General features: G+C 33.8%; 1 protein-coding gene across 3 annotated transcripts in view; it reads right to left on the bottom strand.

The window, feature by feature from the left end:
• Positions 1 to 24234, bottom strand: part of LOC118205259 (regulator of G protein signaling 10-like) — a 74944-nt gene that overhangs the window by 27761 nt on the left and 22949 nt on the right. For 2 of the 3 annotated variants that reach the window (XM_085808908.1, XM_085808910.1), the window contains exons 2-3: positions 13067 to 13235; positions 576 to 662 (exon numbers count right to left, since the gene is read on the bottom strand). In XM_085808908.1, coding sequence (XP_085665034.1) covers positions 576 to 662; positions 13067 to 13186 — 207 coding nt within the window. In that variant the 5' untranslated portion in view covers positions 13187 to 13235. The remainder of the gene's footprint in view (positions 1 to 575; positions 663 to 13066; positions 13236 to 24234) is intronic. The other variant, XM_085808909.1, reaches the window with a different exon arrangement.

Here is a 24234-nt window from a genome sequence, read left to right as displayed (position 1 = left end):
TGGAAGTGATGTCTGCAGGCGTACTACATGTTGTCTTGCGCGATAATACATTACACTAACAGACGATGAGAGTTAAAAGCTAATGATACGCTTAAACCCTACAACAAAGGTCAGTTTAAAACTGACGCAAAATTCTCATATTATTGACATGATGTTCTAACTACTATTACGCTTTTTGAGAAATACTAATTAATACAGACATAATTTAATTACTTTGGAGGAGATATAAAGTTCTTACAAATTTTCAGAAAACACTGTTCGTAAATTGTTTTTCATTAATTAAATAAACTATAATGAAACTATTTAGTGTAAGTAATATTACATTTAAAGTTATTTTTGTAGCTTTGTATGTTTTTTGTAACAAATCGACTTCATATTAATAAAGGAAAGGAATGGAATTAAAAATAGAGGAACTAAACTTGCTGCAAACTGATTTTAGTAGCTTTAAAAACTAGTATTCAATTCAAAATTTTGTGTTTATTTTTTTATTAATTTCTCAGCTAAAATTACAGAATTCGAAATTTAAAATAAGTATTTCATATGAAATTTAGACATAGTTCGAGAACGCTGCTTACTTGAATTTTGTCTGTCAATGTACTGTATTTCTTGCATGACATCCAAAACATTATATTTTCAACACTAAATTCTCTTTTTAAAAATTCCTGTAAAGAAAAAAAAATGAATTTTCAATCGTTTGTGAGATAAATTAAGAATATTTTTATTGTAATTCAAATCAACTTTTTATTAAAAAACTATATAAATAAATATTTAAAAAAATTCCAGAGTCTGAATGAAATATTGAGAAATACAGAAATAAATGATATACGGTTACTGTGAAACAAATATAGAAATTACCTAAGAAAGTTTTCTTTTAATTGAGTAAATGTATTGAAACAGGCCAGATATTAACTTTTATCTCATAATATTATTTTACATCAATTTCAAAGCGGTGATTCCAGAAATTATGTTATTTGTTAGATGACAAATTTTATTTTACATAATAGATTCTGATTTGAACGGTCTATATCTTTGATGTCCAATAAAAATTGATTAAATGGCATCAGATTTTAAAGATTCATTTCATAGACTCAGACTTATAAAGAAATTATAATTTTTCTTTCATAAAAAATACAGATGTACCAGTGATTACACCTAATTTTTAGTACATAATAGGAGTATAGTTTACTTTTTAAAATGATTCAAGCAACGTGTCAACATTTGCATTTGTCAAAAAGTTTTTAGTAGAAGTATTAGGTACTTTATGATGAAGTGCAAAAATCCTCATTTAACAGTTAGCACGCTTTGTTTATTTTAATTACAATCATTTTACTGTTAAGTAATGAACGGATGTACGAATGTACGGATGAAATTCCACGGTGCAGACAGTATTTTTATAGAAGTTACAATGACAACTAAACAAACCTTATTTTACGATCTATATGTTTGATCTTAGAATCATTCGGCTTCGGTAGGATCAGCTTATACGGCTTCGGTAAATAAATCCCAACTAGAACAAAGCAGAGCCGCAGCTAGGCATTTTGCGCCCGGTGCAATCTGTACGGGCGGGAAAGCCAAGTGCTTCTTTAAACTCTAAAAATTTTGCGTCCCCAAATTCTGCTTTTCAATGCCTCTACTAAAATCTAATAATTTTTCCATCTCTAAATTTTTCTTCTCTGGATTCTAAAAATTTTGTTGCCCTTAAACTCCGCCGCCCTGTGCGGCTACACCAGTTGTGGTACCGGTCTTGAGAATAACGAAGGATATAATAATACAAAGACACCTAAAAGTATCTTCTAGGAATGGAGAAAGGAGGATTCGAACACTCGCGATCGGTTAGCGATGTGATCACGCTATCGCTTTTTGTAGAGGTGAGTCATTGTTGAAGAAAGCGAGAAAAGAGCATCCAATTACTCGAAGTAACTAAGTATTTAAAATTTGGCGATTGGTGTAAAATATTATGGTATTTTGGAAGGTGATCGTAAAGCAAAAATATTCAGTCCTTGTAAAAGTAAATTAATTAAAATTATTCTAAAACAAAAGCCAGAAACGAGGTGGTGCAAAGCCATATCTTCTCGAAGGCACTGTGATAGGTTCCAGCAGAATTACAGTTCTCAAGCAAATGATATAATGACATCTGAATCTTCATAAACGGCAAAAATATCTTTTTAAAAATAAGAATAATGCGCGAGCCCTTTTAAATAAATTGATAGGTCGAACAAGGTCCGCAGACCATCCTTTCACCATCACTGATATACGCTATATTGCTTTCTAATCAAGCAAGATATAAATTATCCTTGAGTACAAGATGCCAAATCATAAATCAGGGCAATATCTTGAGATATATTAGTATTATTTTTTATTTTTTATTATTTCTGGAGAGAGAATCACTATGGCGTTACATTATTAAAATTATTAAGGATTGCTCCTTTACTAAGGGGTTATGGTGGTTGTATCGTTTCCTTTCAGAGACAGGATGAAAGTCATTTGCAATATAATGGAGCATACCAAAATCAGTACAGATCATTTTTATTCCATAGCCAGAGTTTAATTCCTAAAATTAGAATTGCCGGAGCCATTCGGAAGACTGTCAAGAAAAAAAAAATTATAAATGAATGAAATAACTAATAAAGAATTAGTAAATAAATTAATAAAATAATTAAAACTGAAATTCGATAAAATGTTAAGAGGTAAATAAAATAAGTTAAATTAATTACAAACAGTTGAATAATAATAATAATAAATGCTGGACCTCTTCTTATTTAGGGCTCCCACTGGGATTACAATTTCACTTAAAAATTAAGAAATAACGGAATCGGGTTTCAACTGAATTTAAGCCCTGAATATATAGGGTGTCTCAAAAGGTCGCTGCTAAGCTTAACATGCTCGTCTGTCATACTATGACAAATAAGATTTACATAGGAGCTTGTGTGCGAAAATGTGAATGCCAAATGCTAGAAGGCGATTTCGCAGGCATAGAGGGGGAGAAAGAAAGGATGTCGAAAGAGCTGTTAATATGACCCGCACAGTGCTGCTAAAGAACATGGTTAAATCATAGAAGATATTTATTTATTTATTTAGGACGCAGTCCGGCCCGCCTGACGAGCTGTGCGGTGCATAGTTCCGCAGTTCACAAAGAGGTTCTGCAGTTCACAGAAGTTCTGCAGTGCACAAAAGATATTCAAAATTACTCCCATTCACCACAGTGCATGCTTCGCAACGTCGACGCATGGATTCACGTACCTGTTCAGAATTGGCGGGTGTGTGGCGAACACGTGCCGTCGCTTCCACTATCCTATTGGCAAGATCCGTGTCGACGATTGTCTCGTACACCAGGGTTCAATTATCCCAACGGGTAGAAATACGGAAACGTCAGTTCGGAGGATTGCGGTGGCCATGCGACTGGTCAGCCTCTGACAGTGTCCTTTCAAAGTATTCTTAGCGCTGTTAAAATGTGCAGGCGCTCCATCATACTCAAGCCAGACGTTTCGGCGTTAGCTGCTGGAACGTCAACCATCAGATCCGGCAACACTCTTTCTGAAATAGTTTTCCCATCGAGGCGTTTAGTTAGTAAGTAAGAGCCAATTAACATAATTCAGGGCATCGATAATACCAGCTCAAACGTTTATGATGCAGCGTTGTTGACTTCCATGAGCACGCGTATACCTTGTGTTTTCATGCGCCGACGCGTGCAGGGTGTTCAGGTTCAAGACACCGTTCCTTGTAAAAAAAGGTTTCACAGGAAAACAAAATTCACTATGAAAAATCCAGCTGTGCGATCCTTTTGTGCAAACACCAGCTTGCGAACGTAACACACTGGGTATAATCATCATAGCATAATCCCTGTACTGTTGGTTAATCCCTGTACTCACTTTTTGGTTTATTGGTATAGTTCTCAGGGAACTATTTGCATGCTCCTGTTCAATACACTGAGATACTGAAAATTTAAATCTATTCGTTTCCTAAGGTTAATAATTACCCAGATGTTTGTTTATCTGAGTTAAATCTACTTAAACTTAGATTTCTTTAGCTAAAGGCAATTCGCGTGAGGACGAAGTAAGAGCCTCATTTAGTTAAATGATTGAGTATTACTATAAATTAGTTGGAAATTCACACTATACTGCACAGCTGCAAGTCTCAGTAATTTTCCTTGCTTTTAGTTCCGTAAAAAGTAAGTTGAAACTGTTAAGGGATGTATCTTCTCAGATTATGTAATTCAAGGCTAACAACATATATCACGCCGTCAAGATCTCCATTCCAAGTTTAGAAAATATTCGAAGCCTATGGGATAAAACCACGTGAAGCAGAAAAATCTTGAGTTTTAATCACAGTTGGAATCTTGCGTTTCAAAAGGTTAAAACAAATTTAAACTGTTTGTTCCATAATGCATGTACTTAATCAAAGTTTGATTCGGTATCTGAAAGAGAAACTCGCTGAAAGTATAGATAAAGCCTAAAAATTAGCAGTCAATAGTGAAACTAGACTGACTGTTAAAGTGGATTAAGTTCTTACACATACACTTTTAAATTATTAGTAATTCCTTTTCCGTTATGTAATTTCTCAAGAATGAAACTAAATTTAACCGACAGAGAAATTAAGTCTAACGAGTAATTATTCTGAAAGTTCTAAGGTTTGTGGAGTCCATGTAGCGACTAATGATACTGATCTAAAGTTCTTGGGTTTGCCGCTAGCGGACCTCATCTTAGCTTGCTAGTTTCTCTTACATAATGGGAAGGGCATAAAAAAACTAACATGTTTTAGGAAAGGAATTAAAATGGGGAGGATGTTAATTTAAATGTGTATTTGAAAGAGCTTATTACTCTCTTATTAATCATTTTAATTTTACTACTAACTCTCACACTTTATTTGCCCTTTTGCTTCAGATAACAAGCCAGATTCTGACTTAATTTCCAGAAGTTATATTAGAATTAAAAGAATTACTTTTGCTCTCGCTCTCATTATTTCTAATCTCGCTGTACAAAATACTACTTACAAAACCTTCACCTCCAGGACTGCCAGACAGGCTATTCTAAAGTCAATTCCAGAAAAATGGCCTTTACGCTTGGAAATTGAAAATTAAATTCGGCTTGGTTAGATGTATGCTCTTTTAATTGGCCTTTTCCTTTATAAGCTGAAGTTATTTACATAAAAATTCTATATAAGTTTCCACTCAAAAACTTATTTGTTGTTTAGCTATACAAGTAAATGCTTTGCCTCCAAAATGTATCATTTGTTACAAGCAACTTGGAAATCTTTCGTTGCCACGCACTTTTTGTATTTGTAGAAGTAGCCGTCAAAAAACAAAATTCAGAACTAAGTTTGTCGCTTAATTTCCAAAACATCTACATATATTCAAGAATCAAAGACAAATCAAAATCAGTCGATGCTGCAGTGTATACTCCTTGGCGTTCCTTGGCTTAAACCTAGTAACGTAGTCATCAACAAAGTTGCAGAGTCATTACGATTTTTGAAGTAGAAAGCGGGAAAAATGAGCAGTGCCCTCGCCACTGTACTGTAGAGTCATTAGGTTATTTTCAAACAGGAGACATGAAAAATGAGCAATGCCCTCGACGGAACTCGAAGCTGGACCTCTGGAATGCGCGCCAATTAGGCTAACCGTTAAACCACGAAGGCGTGCAGAAAGAAAGGAGAAAATACCCGTCTTGCATCGTCAGTTAAAACAAAAGAAACACTTGAAATATTTTTTATGTAATTCCAGAATCCGGAGAAAATTTTATTCAGAAGCAAATGTTTTCACTATTCAGTCAGAAGTTACAGAAATTTATTAACATCTGAAAAGAATTTTGTCAGAGATTCTATTCATTTCAGTGGTCATCACAATGAATAGACTAAATTTTCCATATGATGTCAACAAAATATAAATAAATATATATCTGTCTGGCTCATCACTGCTTTTATCTAACCTTAAATTAAATAACTCTAGCAGCCTTTCTCTTTGAATTCCGTAATTATTCTCACATTGGGTAGAAAGACAAAGAAGGCACGAACTGTGGTTTTGCAAGTAAAAACCGCAAACGAGATCGTACAGGATGATCTCGGGAATGTTGTTTCAGTCTAGGTTATCGCATTTTGCAGTCCATAATTTAAAAAACTAGGTAACAGTAAAATTTGAAGCCGAAGTAAATTTAAACCCAAACAGATTTTATGTAAATGAAAATTACAGAAATGCTAATATGAGAAAAAGTATAACTAAAAGAGTTAAATATTTTATTACAGTACATAGTTTATTAAATTTAACAATCAATTTTAATTATATATAAATTTATGACAAATTGCATATTTTTATCCTTTTGTTTAACTACCCAATAGCGGTTGAGCCACCGCATATTGCCAGCGCATGCTGCCAATAGTCCGGCATTCATATAGATTAGAGTGAAAGGACTAGCTACGAGGGATAAAAAATCCAAATGTTATATCATTTTGCTAATAATTTAATTTTTGATTTAACACAATTTTTTAAGTTGATGAAATAACATTTATATTCTTGTGCTTTTATACTGTTATTTATCTCACTCGTCTGACAGCAACATCAAAACAAATCCACGAAATTCATCGTTGCAAAAAGTGCAAGACTGCGCCTATCGTTGGCAAGAGCCTTCAGCACCATACAGGGGAGAGAGTGCCCATATTTAGAGTGCCCCTATGCCGTACAGATGCTATACATTTACAAACATCCATGCCTTCTCCGGGATTCGGACCCAGGCCCTTTGGTACGGCAGTCTGAGTCACTAATCACTATCCCGGTTGGACTGCTTTATTTTGCTGTGCAATACAGGAAAGATAGGTAAATAATTTATTACTGAAAAATAAATCGAAGGCGTGCGAGAATGCCATTATGCGCAACTTCCTAAAAGGAATATGATTTGAATTTGAGTGGCTCCTGAGAAAAGCCACCAAAGTGCCCAGTCAACGCAATCTACCGCCAGAAATTGAGTATAGAGTGCAGCTACTAGAGGTTAATAGTCCTAATCATTCGGTTTGTGGTCGGATTTTCGAATGAAAGAGAATTGAAAACCAGTGCAAATGGCTCTGGCTGCGTTATTGGTGGTGACAAGCAGAAGTAATAAATTTGAGTTGTATTAGAGGATGATACAACTTTACAAATGTAGAAGCCAGTTACTGAGGTAATCCAGATTTGAGTACGGCCCACCAGCGGCCGAGCGGTAAAATCGCTGAACACTGGTAGTTCGGTCCGAGGTTCGAATCCCGCGAACGGGCTGGCTGCATGGGCGTTTTCGTGGTTTTCCCCATGTGTAACGTGTATACGAGCCAGTTTCCCTTAGAAAGTCCTCCACGAAGGCATCCCTCCTCTTAGGCAGATAGCCCTCGAGGCTTTGCCATAATCACACACACACACCAGATTTGAGTAATTATCAAGATAATTTGCTCTTCGCAAAAGTGAAGAAACCGATATTTGAGCTACGAAATATACATAGTAATGATTAACATCGAACAATACTCATGTCTTAGAGATTCCAAAGATTCAAACGTTTACCGAGTTATCTGAAGCATACTCAGTTTAAATGAATTATTCTTTTGGGTTTTTAAAATTTAAAGCAAGAAATGTATTTCTTAAAGATGGCTACTGAAATTTGGATGCAAGTGGCATCAAATCATCCAAAATTAATTTCGAATTTTTCGGTGACAGTTGTCTTAGAAATATTTCAATAAAAACAAGCAACAAATCCACGTTGAGCCGTAATTAGCTTGGTGGTTAGTAAGATGGTTAGTTATGAATTAAATGTTTGCAATACTTTTTGACAAATTACCTTTTGTTACTTTACTTGAGATATTAAATATGAGTGAATCAAAATAAACCTCCCTTCCCATATTAATTTATAAATAATAAATTTCGGAGTACATACAAACTATGTAAAGCTTCGAATAAAGGATTTGATTGATCAAAAAAAGTGCAGACACTAAATTTATAGCCTATAAGCTTATTATCATAATGTCAAGGAAGTAAGGGTAGTTAGAAGATATAGATTTACGAATGAAATTATTGAGTGGTATTTATATAATTTGCAATTTAATTACTTTTTCATGTAAATGTGTATCATTTAGAAAACGTGAAAAAGAAAGATTTTTGATTTCCCTTTCATCATAGTTTCAGATTCGAATTAGTGCATGCAAATTTCAAGAAAAATAGGAGTGAATTTGTATTACATTGTTAAAGCTTCGTTTGGCGATAATAATACTTTTTGTGATCAAACAGGTTGCTAATTTAGAGAAAATTTAGTAAGGGAGATTAACTCATCAATTTATGCAAAATAGAAACGGAATTCTCTGAACTGATTTCAATGGTGCTTCAGTTCTTGCACTAGAATATGCAATGATTGCTCACCATACTGGGTCGTAGCTGAACCATGGCAAGAATTATATTATTAGGTATTTCTCCCGCCTTCCTAGCGTGCCTTCGTAGTGTAGTGGTTCTGCATTTCTAGGCCGGTATCCAGAGGTCCGTGGTTCGATTCCCGGCGAAGGCGCTGTTAATTTTTCATCTCTCCGGCTTCCAAAAAATTACCTAATGTCTCTACAGTGGCGCCCGAACTAAAAAGGGTGTTGGTTGAGGATTCTCCACACCCAGGATTTGGCGATTGGGTCCCCTAAAAACCCCAGTCGCCCTTTAAAAGGGGGATCATATAAGGTATTTCTCCCGCATTCCTAGCGTGCCTTTGTAGTGTAGTGGTACTGCACGCTGGGCCGGTATTCCAGAGGTCCGTGGTTCGATTCCCGGCGAAGGCGTTGTTAATTTTCCATCTCTCCGGCTTTTCCAATTAACCTAATGTCTCTACAATATGTTTTACGAAAAAATTGAAAAGAAAGTATCAAAGAATAATTATTTTTAATTACTTTATTTTCTCCCTTTCTGCATACGTTTGTGGTGTAACTTTAGCACACTCGGCGAGTATTCGAAGAGGTCCAGGTTCGAGTCCCGGCCAGGGCATTGCATATTTTTCAGCGTCCTGACATCGAAAATAACCTAATGTCTGTACAGTTGCGCCCGAACTAAAAAAAGGTCGTGAATGATGATTCTTCATCAGCAGGATTTGGCGATTGGGTCCCCTAATCCTCAGTCGCCCTTTAAATGGCGGAGTATATAAGGCATTTTCTCCCTCCTTTCTACAAGCCTTCGTGGTGTAACGGTAGCACACTCGATGCGTATTCGGGAAGTCAAGGTTCGAGTCCCGACAATGGCATTGCTCATTTTATGTCTCGACAACTTTTTAATATATTCTTTTGAATTTGTTTTATGATTAATTATCAGAGAATAATTCGGGTATTCTGAAGATTAAATATAAGAGTAATTTACATGTAGTATATTCCAAATTACAAATACGTGGACGTCATTTTTATAAAATTTGAGAAAGCGACACGCTTTAGCGCTATTAACAATAAGTGTAATGAGCGGTTTACGTACTTATTTAATTCCATATTTAAAAAAAATAACTTTTACATATTCATAAAAATCTATCAACTTTAGTTAGTGATTTTAATCCTATTTTTCCTTTATCGAACTACTTACATATTTTATTTTATAGTTTTGTTTTCTCAGTTTTTCCACCCTCGTCAATGTCAGACGCTGCCCAATATTCCCATATTAAAACAATGCTAAGTTAGCAGACATGTGCACTTATTCTCAGTGAAGAAAGATCATGTTAAGTTGTATCTTCAAATTCATTGAAACTCTTCATTTAAAATCAAAGTTTAATTTTACTTACCTTTTAAGGGTCATATACTACAAAAATCATGATACGTATAAGTATTGGGAAGCAAAACTTAGCAACGATCATTTTTCTTTACCAAGTAGATAGCTGTAGTCGGGCTTTGCCATAATTGACTAAATAAACCAAACCTTTTTCTTTACCCATTTAGTTTAACTATTTATATTTGTAACTTATAATTATAGAAGAAAACTAAGGTCTGCTCTTGCAGAATACTACATTAGAAAAGGACAAAGCGTTAAGTTGTACTTTAGATTGAGTACTAGAAGACTCGCGAGTTCCTCTCTCTAATTGCAAATTTAATGCTAAGAAGGCAAATAGTTCAATCTCACTATAACTTTCGGAATATTCATGTACTTGAAGTTAATTAAAAAACTAATTACATTGTTTTAAACTTATTTGATTTCTTCATTTCCTTACTTAGTAATTAAATATCAGTTTATTCTGTTTAAAGAAGTAGTATTAAGTTCGTGAAAGTCAGTTAGGAGGGCTATAGTATGCCATTAGAAAATCTTTAAATAAATCTGAGAAACAAACAATTTCTCCATACATCAATAAACGAATCAGATTTCACAATTCTGAATTTTAATTCTGCTGAAAGAGATATATCCTTGTATTGGGTGGCAACTTTCTTTGGTATTTTCTAGCAAAGCGTTAGTTTCAATGTGGGTTATGAAGAATTAAATAACTTAAATTGAGATGTATTAAAACAATTTTCAACAGAAAACAATATTGCCTTCGGATAAAATATTTTTTGATGAAGTCACCGAGATAATTTTAATCGAGTTTATTAGTTTGTAATTTTCAACACATAATAAAAATTCAGTTTTCATAAGAATATCTCTAAGACTTTCATTCATCTATTCTTTCAAAGTCAAGTGTTTAAAACTTACGCTAAAAAGCTATGGGTAGCATTTGATTTTGACTTGGCAACAGCAGCTCCATTTAAAGATCATAATGGCTTGCATAACCATTTTTTAATGCTTAATTCCTTTTTTTAATGATCTTATTAGATGAATGAAAAAGTTTTCATGTTTTGCATCTCTTCGGTTATTTTTAACATTCTTCTGATTGCAAAGAATCAAACGGTTGTAAAGAATTACTGCATGCTTTTGTAGTTAACACATTCAGCAAACAAATGGAATATCCGTGATTAGAATCCTGGCAACGGCACAATGGGTATTTCACTTTTCTTGGCTCTAAAATGCGTGCTAGTCTCTACACTGTGTGCACCATAACTTATGAAACTTTCTGCCTTTATGCACTAATCTTTACTATATTTAAAACTGGAGCTGTATTTTCTAGAATCCACACATTTGTACAATCATTAGGTTCATTTCAGTGCAAGAAACTTAAAAAAATAAACAATGGCATCCCTGGACTCGAACTGTGGACCTCACGATGCTAGTCGGACGTGCTTCCCAATTACATCACGAAGGCACTCAATAAGGAAAGAGAAAATCACATATGAAATTCAGTATTCAGCAAGAGGGCTTTTTAGAGATAATACTTGCATGCTTCAATATAATTAAATATATAAACGTAACTTCTTTTACTTTCAAAAATTTCTCACTAAATTTATATGAGTCACTACATTTATATATACTTTATCACTAGATTTATATATACTTAATATATATATTTATATATATTTCTCACTAAATTTCTCACTATATTTATCAAAAATCATTTGTAGGCTTTTCAACAGATACTTTTCGTAACCCAAATTAAAGTAGTGATACTTTCGTCTCTGAATGTAATAATAATTTTTTCTGCTTAGATATCCCTTACATAATAATAAATTTTCTTATGTTCAAATATCCAGTACAACTTGTTTTCTTAATGCGATATGGAAAAATCTCTAAGAATAATTTTAGCATTAGGCAAATGGAGCACCGTTGGGATACAAAAATTGTTTTAGCCATTAACAAATAAAAGATAAATTGTAATATTCATATGTTTTAGAATTAAATTTTCAAGTTTTCAAGTCTAGAAAATTATTATTTAATTTAGCATTAAATAAATATTATTAATTTAAGTGACCACATCGTGAAAGCTTTCATTAGCGACCTATAAATAACCAACTCCGAAAAAGACCAGTGTTTCCAAAAACATTAGTATTGAACACCATTTTTCTAAGACAACCAACTTCACGCGAAGATTGAAATCCTCTGGAACAGTAAGTAAATGTCTTAAGGTTTCTTTTCATATATCCATTTACATAGGAGCATCAAGCATACTGGCTTTATGAGTGAAATTTGTATTAAGAGTTGAAGAGTTCTATTTGGTATAGAAATGTTAATTTGTCCATTAACTCTTAAAAGATGTGAAGCGAATTATTGCTATGTCTGAAACAACAACAGAATCTTGAAAAGTTTAAAAATAACTTTTTATTAGAGCACAAATTAGAGCATAAGGCACTCTCCTGTGATACAGATTCCGCAGCTCATGTTGATGCAACTAAATAGAACAGTCAAATTTAAGTTAAACGTGGATCAGTAGTCAAAGACTACGGAATAAATTTACTGTACTAGAATCTAGCTCACTACTCTAGCGGCGGGTCAGAATTAAAATGTTGGCAGCGAAAAAAGGCAAATCCGATTAATTGAAACTGTCAGAGCTGACAGGAAACTAACACGTAACGTGCGTACGATGCCAGAAAATAGCGTGCATGCGATGCCTCTGTGTATAAATCCCAAACCGTCAGCTTAAATACTGGCTACTTATTTGCATTCTGGTGAGAAATACGGAAGGAGAAGTTTTAGTAAAGGCTGAAATTACAAATAACTGGTTAACTAATATAAAATTCCTTACAGTGTCTCTTAAAATGAACTTCTTTCATTGGCAGTTGAATTGAGCGGATATAAGTGACATTTCATTCAAAATATTAATAAAAACTAAGAACTGTTTAGTTTGATTAATTTACTTTTGTTTTCATAAATAAAATAATGTAAAATGAGTGCACATTTAGATTGATTTAATGTAAAATTAGTGCACATTTAGATCAATTCCTGATTATTCTACTTCTCATTAATTAGTACGAAACTGCTGACTTATCACGGAATTTCGATATACTACTTACTCTATTTACCTTTGTCCACTTGCCCTTGTAGAACTAACTGTTTTAAAATGGGAAATTATTAGCATTTATTAAATGGAATAAGATAGATTTTGCTTATCAGGAAGCACAGCAATATGTAGTTTGATGTATATTATTTTATCAGGAATTTTAGCACAATAATTTTAGTTGAATGTAGAAAATCATTACATATGAAAAACAACATATAGTAACAAAAAAATGAGAATCATGAAAGGCAACGTACCGTAAATATTTTCAGACCAGCTGGATCCTCTAAAACGTTTTCAAATGCTATGCTCCAGTTGGTTACGCACTGGTTATTTGATTTATTAGATTTGCCTTTTTGTTTGTTTCTTCCAAACATGATGCCTTTTCTTACGATTCTTTCTAATAGAATGCAATCAATTCAGTCTCTAAGTGAAAAAGAAAAAACAGATTTTACATTTATTATTAACAATTCACATTAATTATACATTACTATATTGTTATTTATCAGTAAGTATATGCTTATTTTCTGTCATAAATATTAAACATTCCTCTCTAATTGATTCCAGAAAACAATACTAATGCGATATCTTTTTCCTTATACTACTTTACATATAATGAAATGGATGTTCTTTCTGACAGCAAGTAATTAGGAGCAAAGATTTGCTTTATAAGCTTTGATAAATATAGTTCTAGTACTTCATGTGTTACGCAATACACTGTCATTGAATGAAATTCTTAAGGAAACGTAGGTGGTACGCATATACAGTAATTGGAATTAAATGTGTGGCTTTTATACTTCGTAAACTGAACCTCACCAGGTAATTTGATGGTAACATCATTTGTTTTTCTGTCGACTGCTAGTATATTGGTAACTGCAGCCTCAGTACGTTAAAATTTACTGTTCATCATTATTATCATCATTTAATAAGAGAACTGCAATTTTATAAAATGATGAGAACAAAAAAATTGTAGAAGAAATAAGAGCGAAATTGATAAATATGAAGTTTTGCGAAGATTATATTCAAATGCCATGTTTCTTCATCCTAATTTTAGTATTATTATGAACAGTATCAGTAAATTTTGAATCACATATTACCTTTATTCATTTAAAAAATAATTACTTTTAAAATTTCCTGTGTGTTTTACCCTAGAAACTTTTAAATTTCTTACTTTAAATAAAAAAAAATTTGGTACTCTTTATGTCCAGTGTGAGTTTCAGACGTAAGCGCAATTAAGTTTATTAAACATGAAGAAGAGTTAGAAATAAGATAATAGCAAATGATAGGAAAAGGAACATCGAAAATGCCTATGCTCTTTTAAAAAGCATAATAATAAAAATATATAAATAAATAAATAAAAATCTGAAATGTTTCAGACTTTCAATTACGTCCAAAGGGGCTTTTTTTTAACGTTTTGTGTGTTACCTTTATTTATTAAATATCATGTTCTTTGCACTTAAACCATAAAATTTAGTTCAACAGCAATGTCGCAAAATAATTTTAAAATTGAGCATATCTTTAGAATTTCCGATACACAGTTCGACGAGCTAGAGATAAAAAGGTTTTTCTTCCCCCCGTAGAGTGTTGCCATTGCTCGCTTTTAAATCGTTGATTTTGTTACTCAAAAATTCGTTAAAGTTTTACAAAATATGAAATCGATAATAAAACAAATTCCAAATTTCAAATTTTTGATTTCAGATGCCCATATTCGCAGTAGGATTACGTCATTTATCAAATTCGTCAAATTGGATGGTTCTAGATACCGTTGTTTTATCACAATGCGAGAAATATACATACATTTATGCAGATTTTTCATTATTTAATTTCTTCAAATATAATACAGGACTCTAACATTTTGTGGCAACAGTTTGAAAAGTGAACCGACATTTATAGGACTTCGACGCAAAATGCCGAAACGGAAGTAATAGTCCTTCGAGGACTCAAATCCCTTTGGACTAAAAATTCTTTTCGAGAACCTAAAAGTATTAGTAACATTGTGGAAAATATTTACTATAACTCAGCAGACAGAAGTAATAGTGCTTTATTTATTTATTTATTTATTTTTGAAGAATTTCCTTTAATTACGGAACGAATACGTAGTTCTCGATTTCCGAATGCCAAACCACCGAATGCTTTATCATTTAAGTTAACGAGGCTGCTGGAACCTCTAGAATTCCTTCATCCAGTTACAGCGGCCCACTGGTGGATGAGCGCTAAAGTCTCTCAACACTGATAGTTCGACCTAGACTCGACTGCAGGTCAACAGACTGGCCGCATGGACGTTTTCGTAGTTTTTTTCACATTTTTTAGTCAGTACGGGCAGCATCACTTAGTTAGGTCCCCCGCAAAGGCATCCTTCCCTTTAGGCAGGATCCCTCGCGTGTCTTACCGTAATAAAATAAACAAACCATCTATTATAATATGCTTTTACACATTTCGAAAAAATGCCTTTCAAAATAAATAATCTTTTGAACATTAGTTAAATGAATTTAACAAAAATTTAAGAGATGAGCATCGAAACAAAATTTTACTTCCGAATGCATAAACAATGCGGCATATTTGAAAAAAAAAATCAAATTGGCTAGCGCAAAAAACTTTTTTTATTTAATTAATCTATAAATTAACTCAGCAAGACATTAAAGTTTGAAAGCAAACTTTCTCGTCTCCCAGACGGTATAATAGTTAGGGGAGCCTACTACGATACCAAAAGGCCCAGGTTCGAATCTCAGAGAAGACATGGATGTTTGTAAATGTATAGTGTCGGTATGGCATGGAGGCACTCTTAATATGCGGCGAGCCGAAAATCCTCTCTTGTGGATTGGTGGGAGTTATCCTGGATCGTCCTTCAGGTTGCTCTACCTCAAAATTGGGGGTGATAAACAGAAGTCCAACCTCTCTTCAGAGTAGGCTCTGGCAAACTTTGTTCCATGTAATATGGGCAAGCCAACAACAACATCAACTTTCTTTTGCACGGGCCCACCAGCGGCCGAGCGGTAAGGTCGCTGAACACTGGTAGTTCGGTCCGAGGTTCAAATCCCGCAAACGGGCTGGCTGCATGGGTGTTTTCGTGGTTTTCCCCATGTGTAACGTGTGTACGAGCCGTTTTCCCTTAGAAAGTCCTCCACGAAGGCATCCCTCTTCTTAGGCAGATAGCCCTAGTGTGCTTTGCCATAATTAAATACACACACATTCTTTTGCACGAAAATCAATGCTAAATTTACCAGTTATATATTATTTAAATTTACTTAAATTAGGTCCACTTAATTTCTTAAGATTTATCTTAAAAACATTTATTTCCGTTCATAGAGCAGTATTTGCTATTTATCTTTTCTGAAAGCAGCAAAATGCTCTACAAGTGAAACGCAGTATGAAGTAAGATTGGAATGAGAAAATAAAAAAGATGCCGACAAGTAGAAAGGTTTTTCTGCTTACTTCATTTTAGACCAAATATGCTACTATGAAAATGTTAATGAAAATATATATCCTAAAAATGGACAAAAGTGATAACACTGAATAATCGAAGATGAAACTTGCTCGGAGTTACATCAAAATTCCAAATAGAACCCACGGATGATCTAATGGAGGGGTTCTTAACCTGTGCGTCATCGTAGTTTCACAGAAAAAAAATTATTGCACTGTTAATTTTTTTAATTATAAACTTTAAACATTTTCCCATTTGGTATGTGTTGCACACGAAACCATGAGCATGTCATGACTACGAATATGCTCATGTTTTCTAGAGCTTTCAGCAATACTAAAGACCAAAGATAGCACTGAAGTATTCCAAGTAATTATTTTGGAAAGCTGTTTCACTGGTTATCTCCCAATATGTTACCAGCACTTCATTTCGCCATTGATTTCACTAATTTTGGAAAACAAAATTTTATTACATTAAACAAAAAGAATAATGAATATTTACTGACCATTTTTACTTTCAAAGCAGATCCGTGGGTTGCTAAGTTGATCATATTGTTAATTTTAGATAATGGCTAAAAAAATTAAGAGCACTTGCTCAAGCAGGAATAATTCATATTATTCTAATATGGAAATTTCGATAAAAAGGAAATTTAGTTAAATTGTTATTCAGTTTTAACCATATTATACCATCATCAGGTTGGGTTTGGTTTCTATGATTACGGCAAAGCCTCGAGGGTTGTATGCCTAAGGGCGGGATGCCTTCGTGGAGGACTTTCTAAGGGAAACTGTCTCGTATACACGTTACACATGGGAAAAGCCACGAAAACGTCCATGAAGCTAGCCCGTTCGCGGGATTCAAACCTCGGACTGAACTATTATACCAGCAACTTTACCAGGCGGCCGCTGGTGGGCTCTACTACCATCATCAAACTCAAAGTTACATATCACAGGCTCTGGATAAAATCTACATAATCGCAATTAAATGACTTTCAGTAAATAATGAAATAAATGACGCAAACAATTAGGTTAATTTATTAAAATACAGGAAAACATGCGAGAGCTGTCTGCCGGAAAGGAGGGACGTCTTCGTGGAGCCCTTTCTAAGAGAAACGGGTCGGATATTCAGGTTACACATGGGAAAATCACGAAAACTAACCATGCAGCCAGCCCGCTCGCCTGGGCTTGAAATCAGGTCGAACTACCTGTTTTCAAGGTTCTTTACCATTTGGCCACTTGTAGGGCCCCTAACGTTATAAGGTATTTCTCCTACTTCCCTAGCGTGCCTTCGTGGTGTAACGGTAGCACGCTGGGCCGGTATTCCAGAGGTCCGTGGTTCGATTCCCAGCGAAGGCGGTTGCATATTTTTCATCTTTTCTGCTTCCAATAAACCTAATGACTCTACAACGTAAGAGAATAGGAGGAGTTATTATATTTCTCTTCGGTCTCACGATATGTGCTGAAAAGCATTCTGCAAAGTGCCCAATTAAGATCACCAAGTAATTAAGAAATTCCTGCAGATTTTCCTTCATTTGATAAAGCTAATCATCATTCGCTTTGTTTTTTAACGTCATGTTTCCCATTTCAGCCCAAAATAGAGATCCTGCAGTTTTGATTCTACGAACACATAATTTTAAGGACTTATTTTCAAGTCTTAAACTTCATTTAGAGGTTTAATAAAGGATGAAAGCGCAGAGGTGTAATAAATCTGTCGTTCTTCAGATCGATATGTCTGCTAATCCTAAAAATAGACATTCTATTCAACAATAAGGTATTTTTCATTCACTTCGGCTGATTTACATTGTTTATAAACAGGGGACAAGACAGATATGCAGAAGGAAGGTGGAGCCACTAGTTTTTCGTGTATTTATATAGTTCTTTTGAATTGACGAAGAAATGAAACCCCTTCTAATTACAATTGCATTTTTTCCCTAAATATTCATTAAGTTTCTACCTATAATTATTTGACGTTAGAAATATTTTACAGAATGATGTTTCTTGTTTTACATTCCCGTTATGTTACGTTACATTAGGCGCCCAGGGCATCTATTAACCATCCTAGCTGGCAAGTATTACCAGTACCAAATAACGGGGTAATAAATTGAGCTCTGTCATTCACTTAAGTTCTTAAGTATAATAATGATAATAATATTTAAAAAACTTACAATAATAATATTTAAAAACATCTTTAGATAGAGTAAGATTGCGCAAGTCGTACCGCCGCTTACGTCGTACCGTTTAAATATTAAGCGCAATATCACGTCAAATGCGTCTCTTCCGGCGAAACGAGTTGCCCCCTTAGTCAGCCATACTGCTCCACATCGTTTTCGTCTTCCTGTAATATTTGTGAGGAAGACTGAGAAAAGAATATAATTCAGTATAATAATAATGCAAGGGATGGGTATACGACATATGCGCTGGAGCTGCCAAGAAAATGCAAATTATGATCATTGTTGCAGTTAAGTGTATAAATAAATTAATTGAGAAAAAAAAGTTTTTTGCCAATTGTCCTATTTTAAACGTAGTACGACTTAAGCTATAGGTGGTATGACATAGATTTCTGTTTGTTTAAGTTATATTAAGTTCGTGTTCATAAACTTTATTGATTTTATCCAACACACTAGACTGTATGGAATTTTAATGTAATAAATATCAGTAACGACAACACAAGATATTATTACCACACATAATTTTTATTTTTTCATAGATCCTACAATTTATACCTATTCTTTCTTATGGGCTACGGCTTACGCAACCTTCTCTAAAAAACTTATTTACGTATGTTTTGGTGTATTTAATTATGGCAAAGCACACTAGGGCTATCTGCCTAAGGGGAGGGATGCCTTCGTGGACGACTTTCTAAGGGAAACTGGCTCGTATACACGTTACACATGGGGAAAACCACGAAAACACCCATGCAGCCAGCCCGTTCGGGGGATTCGAACCTCGGACCGAACTACCAGTGTTCAGCGACTTAACCGCTCGGCCGCTGGTGGGCCCTATGTATTTTTTGCTTTTGATATTCAGAACTGCCTAACAAATGATCATGAGCGGGTCAAGAGTTGCACCTGATGCAGTCAGATGCTTTGTCCAGCTCTATAACAGTTCTGAACGACAGTGTTCAAAGTTTTCGAAAAAGAGAGTCTCTTACGTCTTTTCTTCCAGCATCAACTTATCCAGAAAGTGCATCGGATTCCGATTGGCTTTTAAATATCCCCATTCTTGAAAGACACAGCAGACCGTGTTTTACCTTGCAGAGACATTAGGATTTTTTTTCTTTTTCTTTTGAAACAGGAGACGTGAAAAATGTCAGTGCCCTCGCCGAGACTCGAAACGTGCAGCTTTCGAATACGCGTAGAGAATGCTTCCAGTTACACTACGAAGGCATGCAGAAAAAAGGAAGAAAATACCTTTTAGAAGCTGAAAATCAATTATGTACCCACTGGCATAGTACCTAATATTCTCTAATTACTTTACCAGTTTCATCTATCAGCATTTTAACTATCAGCAACTTACCATGTCGAGGCAGACACCTTCTCAAACAGAGTCCCAGATGATCGGATGGGAATAAGTATTATTTTCACTATGGTAATTGACGGATAATATGTTTAAATCTAAGAAGCTAGCGTAAATACTGCATAGTTTCCATGGATTTTATCTTGTTATATATTCCTTAAAATTCCACTCTGATAATAGTATAAGAAGCAAAAAATCTTTCTTATTCCTAGTTAAACATGTTCTTCTTTAAAATATTCTGTTTCAACAAACAACTTATTTCTCGTATTCTGCAATTCATCTTTTTGTTTTTTGTTTCGTTTCATAACATGACGAGAATTAAGTTCTCTCCAAGAGAAAATATAAGTTAATGAACAGAGATGATATTCCTCAATTAAGGACAAGATAAAAATAAACGTAACTGAACATAACATAACGTAAACCAATTGATGCTTTTTGCGATTGATGCTTCTACTGCGATTGCATCAAATATTCAGAAATGCTAACCCATCAACAAGGCAATAAATACGGAGATTTTATGAATAATCTAATACATAAATTTCTTCCAGTGTAAAACTTTAATTAGGTAGTTTGTTTTCTCTTTTGTGTTACATAAATATGTAATTATCGCATTGATTATTTTACATGTTCAATACACATAACATGAAGAACATCAACACTAAAGCGTTCAGAAAGTTTTCAAGAACAATTAAAGTTACAACAAAATAGATCTAAAATTAAGCTTCCACTTACTTTAAATCGAGTTACAGATGAATATTAAGCAATTAGTCTAATTATTTAGCGACATTTTAAAATTTTAAACTGAATTTTTTCAGAAATCAAGATGTTCATAGCTATATAACGAAAGTATTTTAAAAAATAAAATGAAATTCATAAACTTGCTTCATATTTAAAAGCAAATTGAATCAAATAATATAAAAATTAATCCAAAAATTGTAATAAACATGTTGTAATATACAAGAAAATTTAAGAAAAAAAAAACTGCAAATAAAGGAGCAACATCTAGAAGCTACGTTATGAATCAGATAACAGACAGGAATGAACAAAAATAGAGTTTTCACGAGCAACAACTAAGCAGTTATGAGAACATTCCACTATGACGTCACAAAGGAATACATTTTCTAGTCGCCAGACAAAAAAGCTTAGTGAGTAAGTATACACTTTGCCACTGGGTCAGAATGCAACGGATACTCTGTTAAACAAAATGCCTTTGATTAAAAAACTACCAACCCTTTTTGCATATAGTGTAACATTTAATAGCATTTTCTTAGTAGAATTAATTCATTTTTCAGTTTAAGGAAATATAATTTCAGTTTAACGCGTATATTATTTCCACTTAAGCTGAAATGTTAAAATACTGAAACTCATAGGTGTAGTTCAATTTCGCAATCCTAATACTACTGCATCATTAGGTCGCATGTACACAGAATTTTTGCTCGAAATACTTTCACTCTGTATACTGTCATAGGTAAAACTATATATTGCAGAAAACTGAATAATGGAGTTATTAATTAAATACGAGTATATATACATTTTTTTAAATGAGGAAGTTTTTTAAATATTTTAAAATTACATGTTCTAATTTTTATGTATTAACTGAACTTAATTTAGCCACCTAAAATAAGAATATGATAGCTGAAAATTATCTTTAACATTTCAAAAAATATTTCTGCGAATTTGTTATCTACAATTTATTGGTAGTATGATGAGTGATAATAAATGTTTCTGCCAGCTTTTCAGAATATAAAATAGTTAATGAAATCACATTCTCATTTTGTATCAGATTAGTTAATTGCATGTTTCCATGGAAATAACCTCAAGCATAAATTCGAGCTCTAATAATTAGTACCAGCCTGTTCAAAATGTCCTGTGTCAACCCGAAGCATCCTATGCAAGTAATAATTAAATTATTTGATGATATTGTCACAAATTCCAACATAGATAGATGATTTTAGTGCAATTATATGTGAAACTATTGTATTTTTCTGTGTAATGTAACGCGAAAAAAAAATTTAAAGAGACAAACTATGCCGGAAAAGTAAGAGTATAGGGGCAAGTCCATTTAAGATTTAGTAAATGAGTATCTCGGTAATTTGGCAAGATATCGTCAAGCTGGTAACGGTTTGAGAGAATAATTGTTGTTGCCAAATTTGGAGAGAAATCGCTAAAAGTCTACAGACTTGGTGACCATTCAGCGACACTTTGGTCCGGTCCCTGTATCACTGGAATAGGTATTGTGAGTGAATAAATATAATTGATCACTATATTAGCTGTAACCATAATTTGACCCTTATATTGTCTTCCAGTAATTTCGAGAAGCGGAAAGTACTAGAAATATCTCGGCGATTGAGTGAAAAGTATATAAGGCGGAAGAGAGCATCTGCTCTCAGTTGTTTTCCCTGATATTTGTCTCTTCTGAAGAATTCTATCTGCGGATTTCAAAACGGGTCAGGCCCACCTCAGGACTCAATCATGAACAGGATCTTTTCCTCTGCTGAGTTCCAGTATACTCACCGAAGTATCAAAGTATCTGCTGTCAGTTGTTGTTAGCCGTTAGTTCAGAGTCCTGAGATAGCTCCGGGTAGTTTTAGTTGCGCTTTGCATTTCGTTGTGTTTAATGTTCATAGTAGTTTGAAGTATAATTGCAGATTATACTGTGTGATATTTTGAAGTGTTTACGACTATTTCTGTGGAAAGTTCTAGAACTTTGAAGAGTTTCTTTTGATAAAACAAAATTTATTAACCTATCATCGGACTTGTGTACATTCAATCTGTAACAAACCCGTATGCGTGGAACAATATTATTAAAATTAAACAGTTTGATTTCAAGACGTTAGAAACAAAAATTTTGCATTAAACACTAAATAACAATTCTTAGTTTTAAGTCTGTTATACGTGCTTAAAAACTTGCATATGATCTGAGTTAAAATACCAGCGAAATTTAACGACAGGTATAGAATTCGAGCCTAATATCAGCTTTTAGTTTTTGATACTGGTTGAAATACACAATAATGAAAACCGCTGTTGAAGTATTTATAGAAAAGACATTTGGAAAAAAAATATGATTCTTTTCACTTTGCTCTGAGACTAAAGAACATTGCATTTATCACCTTTTAGTTTCATTACCAATATTTTTTGTTCTCTGCTTTCTCTTCCTTTTCCTTAAAATTTGAATTTTAGGGCAGTCATATTTGACACAAGATAAACAAGCGCAAATTTAAACAAATATGTCCCAGGAATTGTTGCAAAAATGAAAAGATTTGTAAAATACTATTAAAAATAATTTAATTGGAAGGAAAGTGGAGACAAAGAAACAAATAATTACTTTCCCAAAAATTTATTACAAAATAAATATAGTTGAATTCAGACTTAATGCTTCACCTAAAACAATTGATGAAATTCGTTAAATAACGATTATACATTTGTAAGGTATTTCTCCCGCTTTCCTAGCGTGCCTTCGTGGTGTAGCGGTCGGCACACTGAGCTGGTATTTCAGAGGTCCGTGGTTCGATTCGCGGCGAAGGGGTTGCTAATTTTTCATCTCTCCTGCTTCCAAAAATTACCTAATGTCTGTACAGTGGCACCCGAACTAAAAGGCTTGTGGATGATGACTCTCCACACCCAGGATTTGGCGATTGGGTCCCCTAAAAACCCCAGTCGTCCTTTAAAAGGGGAAGTATGTAAGGTATTTCTCCCGCCTTCCTAGCGTGCCTTCGTGGTGTAGTGGTCAGCACCCTGAACCAATATTTCAGAGGTCCGTGGTTCGATTCCCGGCTAAGGCGTTGCTAATTTTTCAACTCTTCTGCTTCCAAAAATTACCTAATGTCTCTACACATTAACTTGAGAGATCTAAAATAAGCATTTAAATATGCAATGAAACATAATATTACTCATTTGCATAAATATCTAGATTTCAGTATAGCGAAGAAATAAAAGATATTTTATGTAAAACTCGAACAGTAGAATGTTTTTAAATTATTTTACGTAATAAATTATTTTTAGAGAAAATTTTTTATGCTTAAAAGTCTATTTCTATTTCATATTTGTCCGTATTTTATTTTTTCCCGTATTTCCTGTATAATTTTTTTAGGTATAAAGTAGTCTATCTTCTGTTTTATGCTTTCTTAGCAATTTGTTTCATTCCCTACGCCAGACAGAGTATCCGTGAACGTGATTTGTTTTATTCCCTCTTCGGGGCCTACTTCTTTGCTCCATTATCATTACACTGTAACTCAAAAATCTATAATTTAGCATTGATTTATACAAAATATGGAAAATTGCTGTGTCTGTCAAATTCCACTCTTCTACAATACGTTTCCTCATAATTTTCTATGATAACGGATAAACCGCATTCAATTTCTCTTCGTTTAGAGAAAATTAAAAAGGTAATACTTAAAAGTAAAAAAGGCTTTTTAAATTCAGTGTCTAATGTTACTTCATCCCTTGAATGTCTGACAAAATTCACTGCATCAAGGGCATAAATTTTAAATTTCAT

The sequence above is a fragment of the Stegodyphus dumicola genome, chromosome X2, assembly GCF_044657685.1.
Source record: "Stegodyphus dumicola isolate Sdum_Otavi_A_Nest chromosome X2, ASM4465768v1".
NCBI lineage: Eukaryota > Metazoa > Arthropoda > Arachnida > Araneae > Eresidae > Stegodyphus > Stegodyphus dumicola.
The sequence above is the reverse complement of the archived record's forward strand: the minus strand, read 5'-3'. Positions and strand labels throughout refer to the sequence as shown.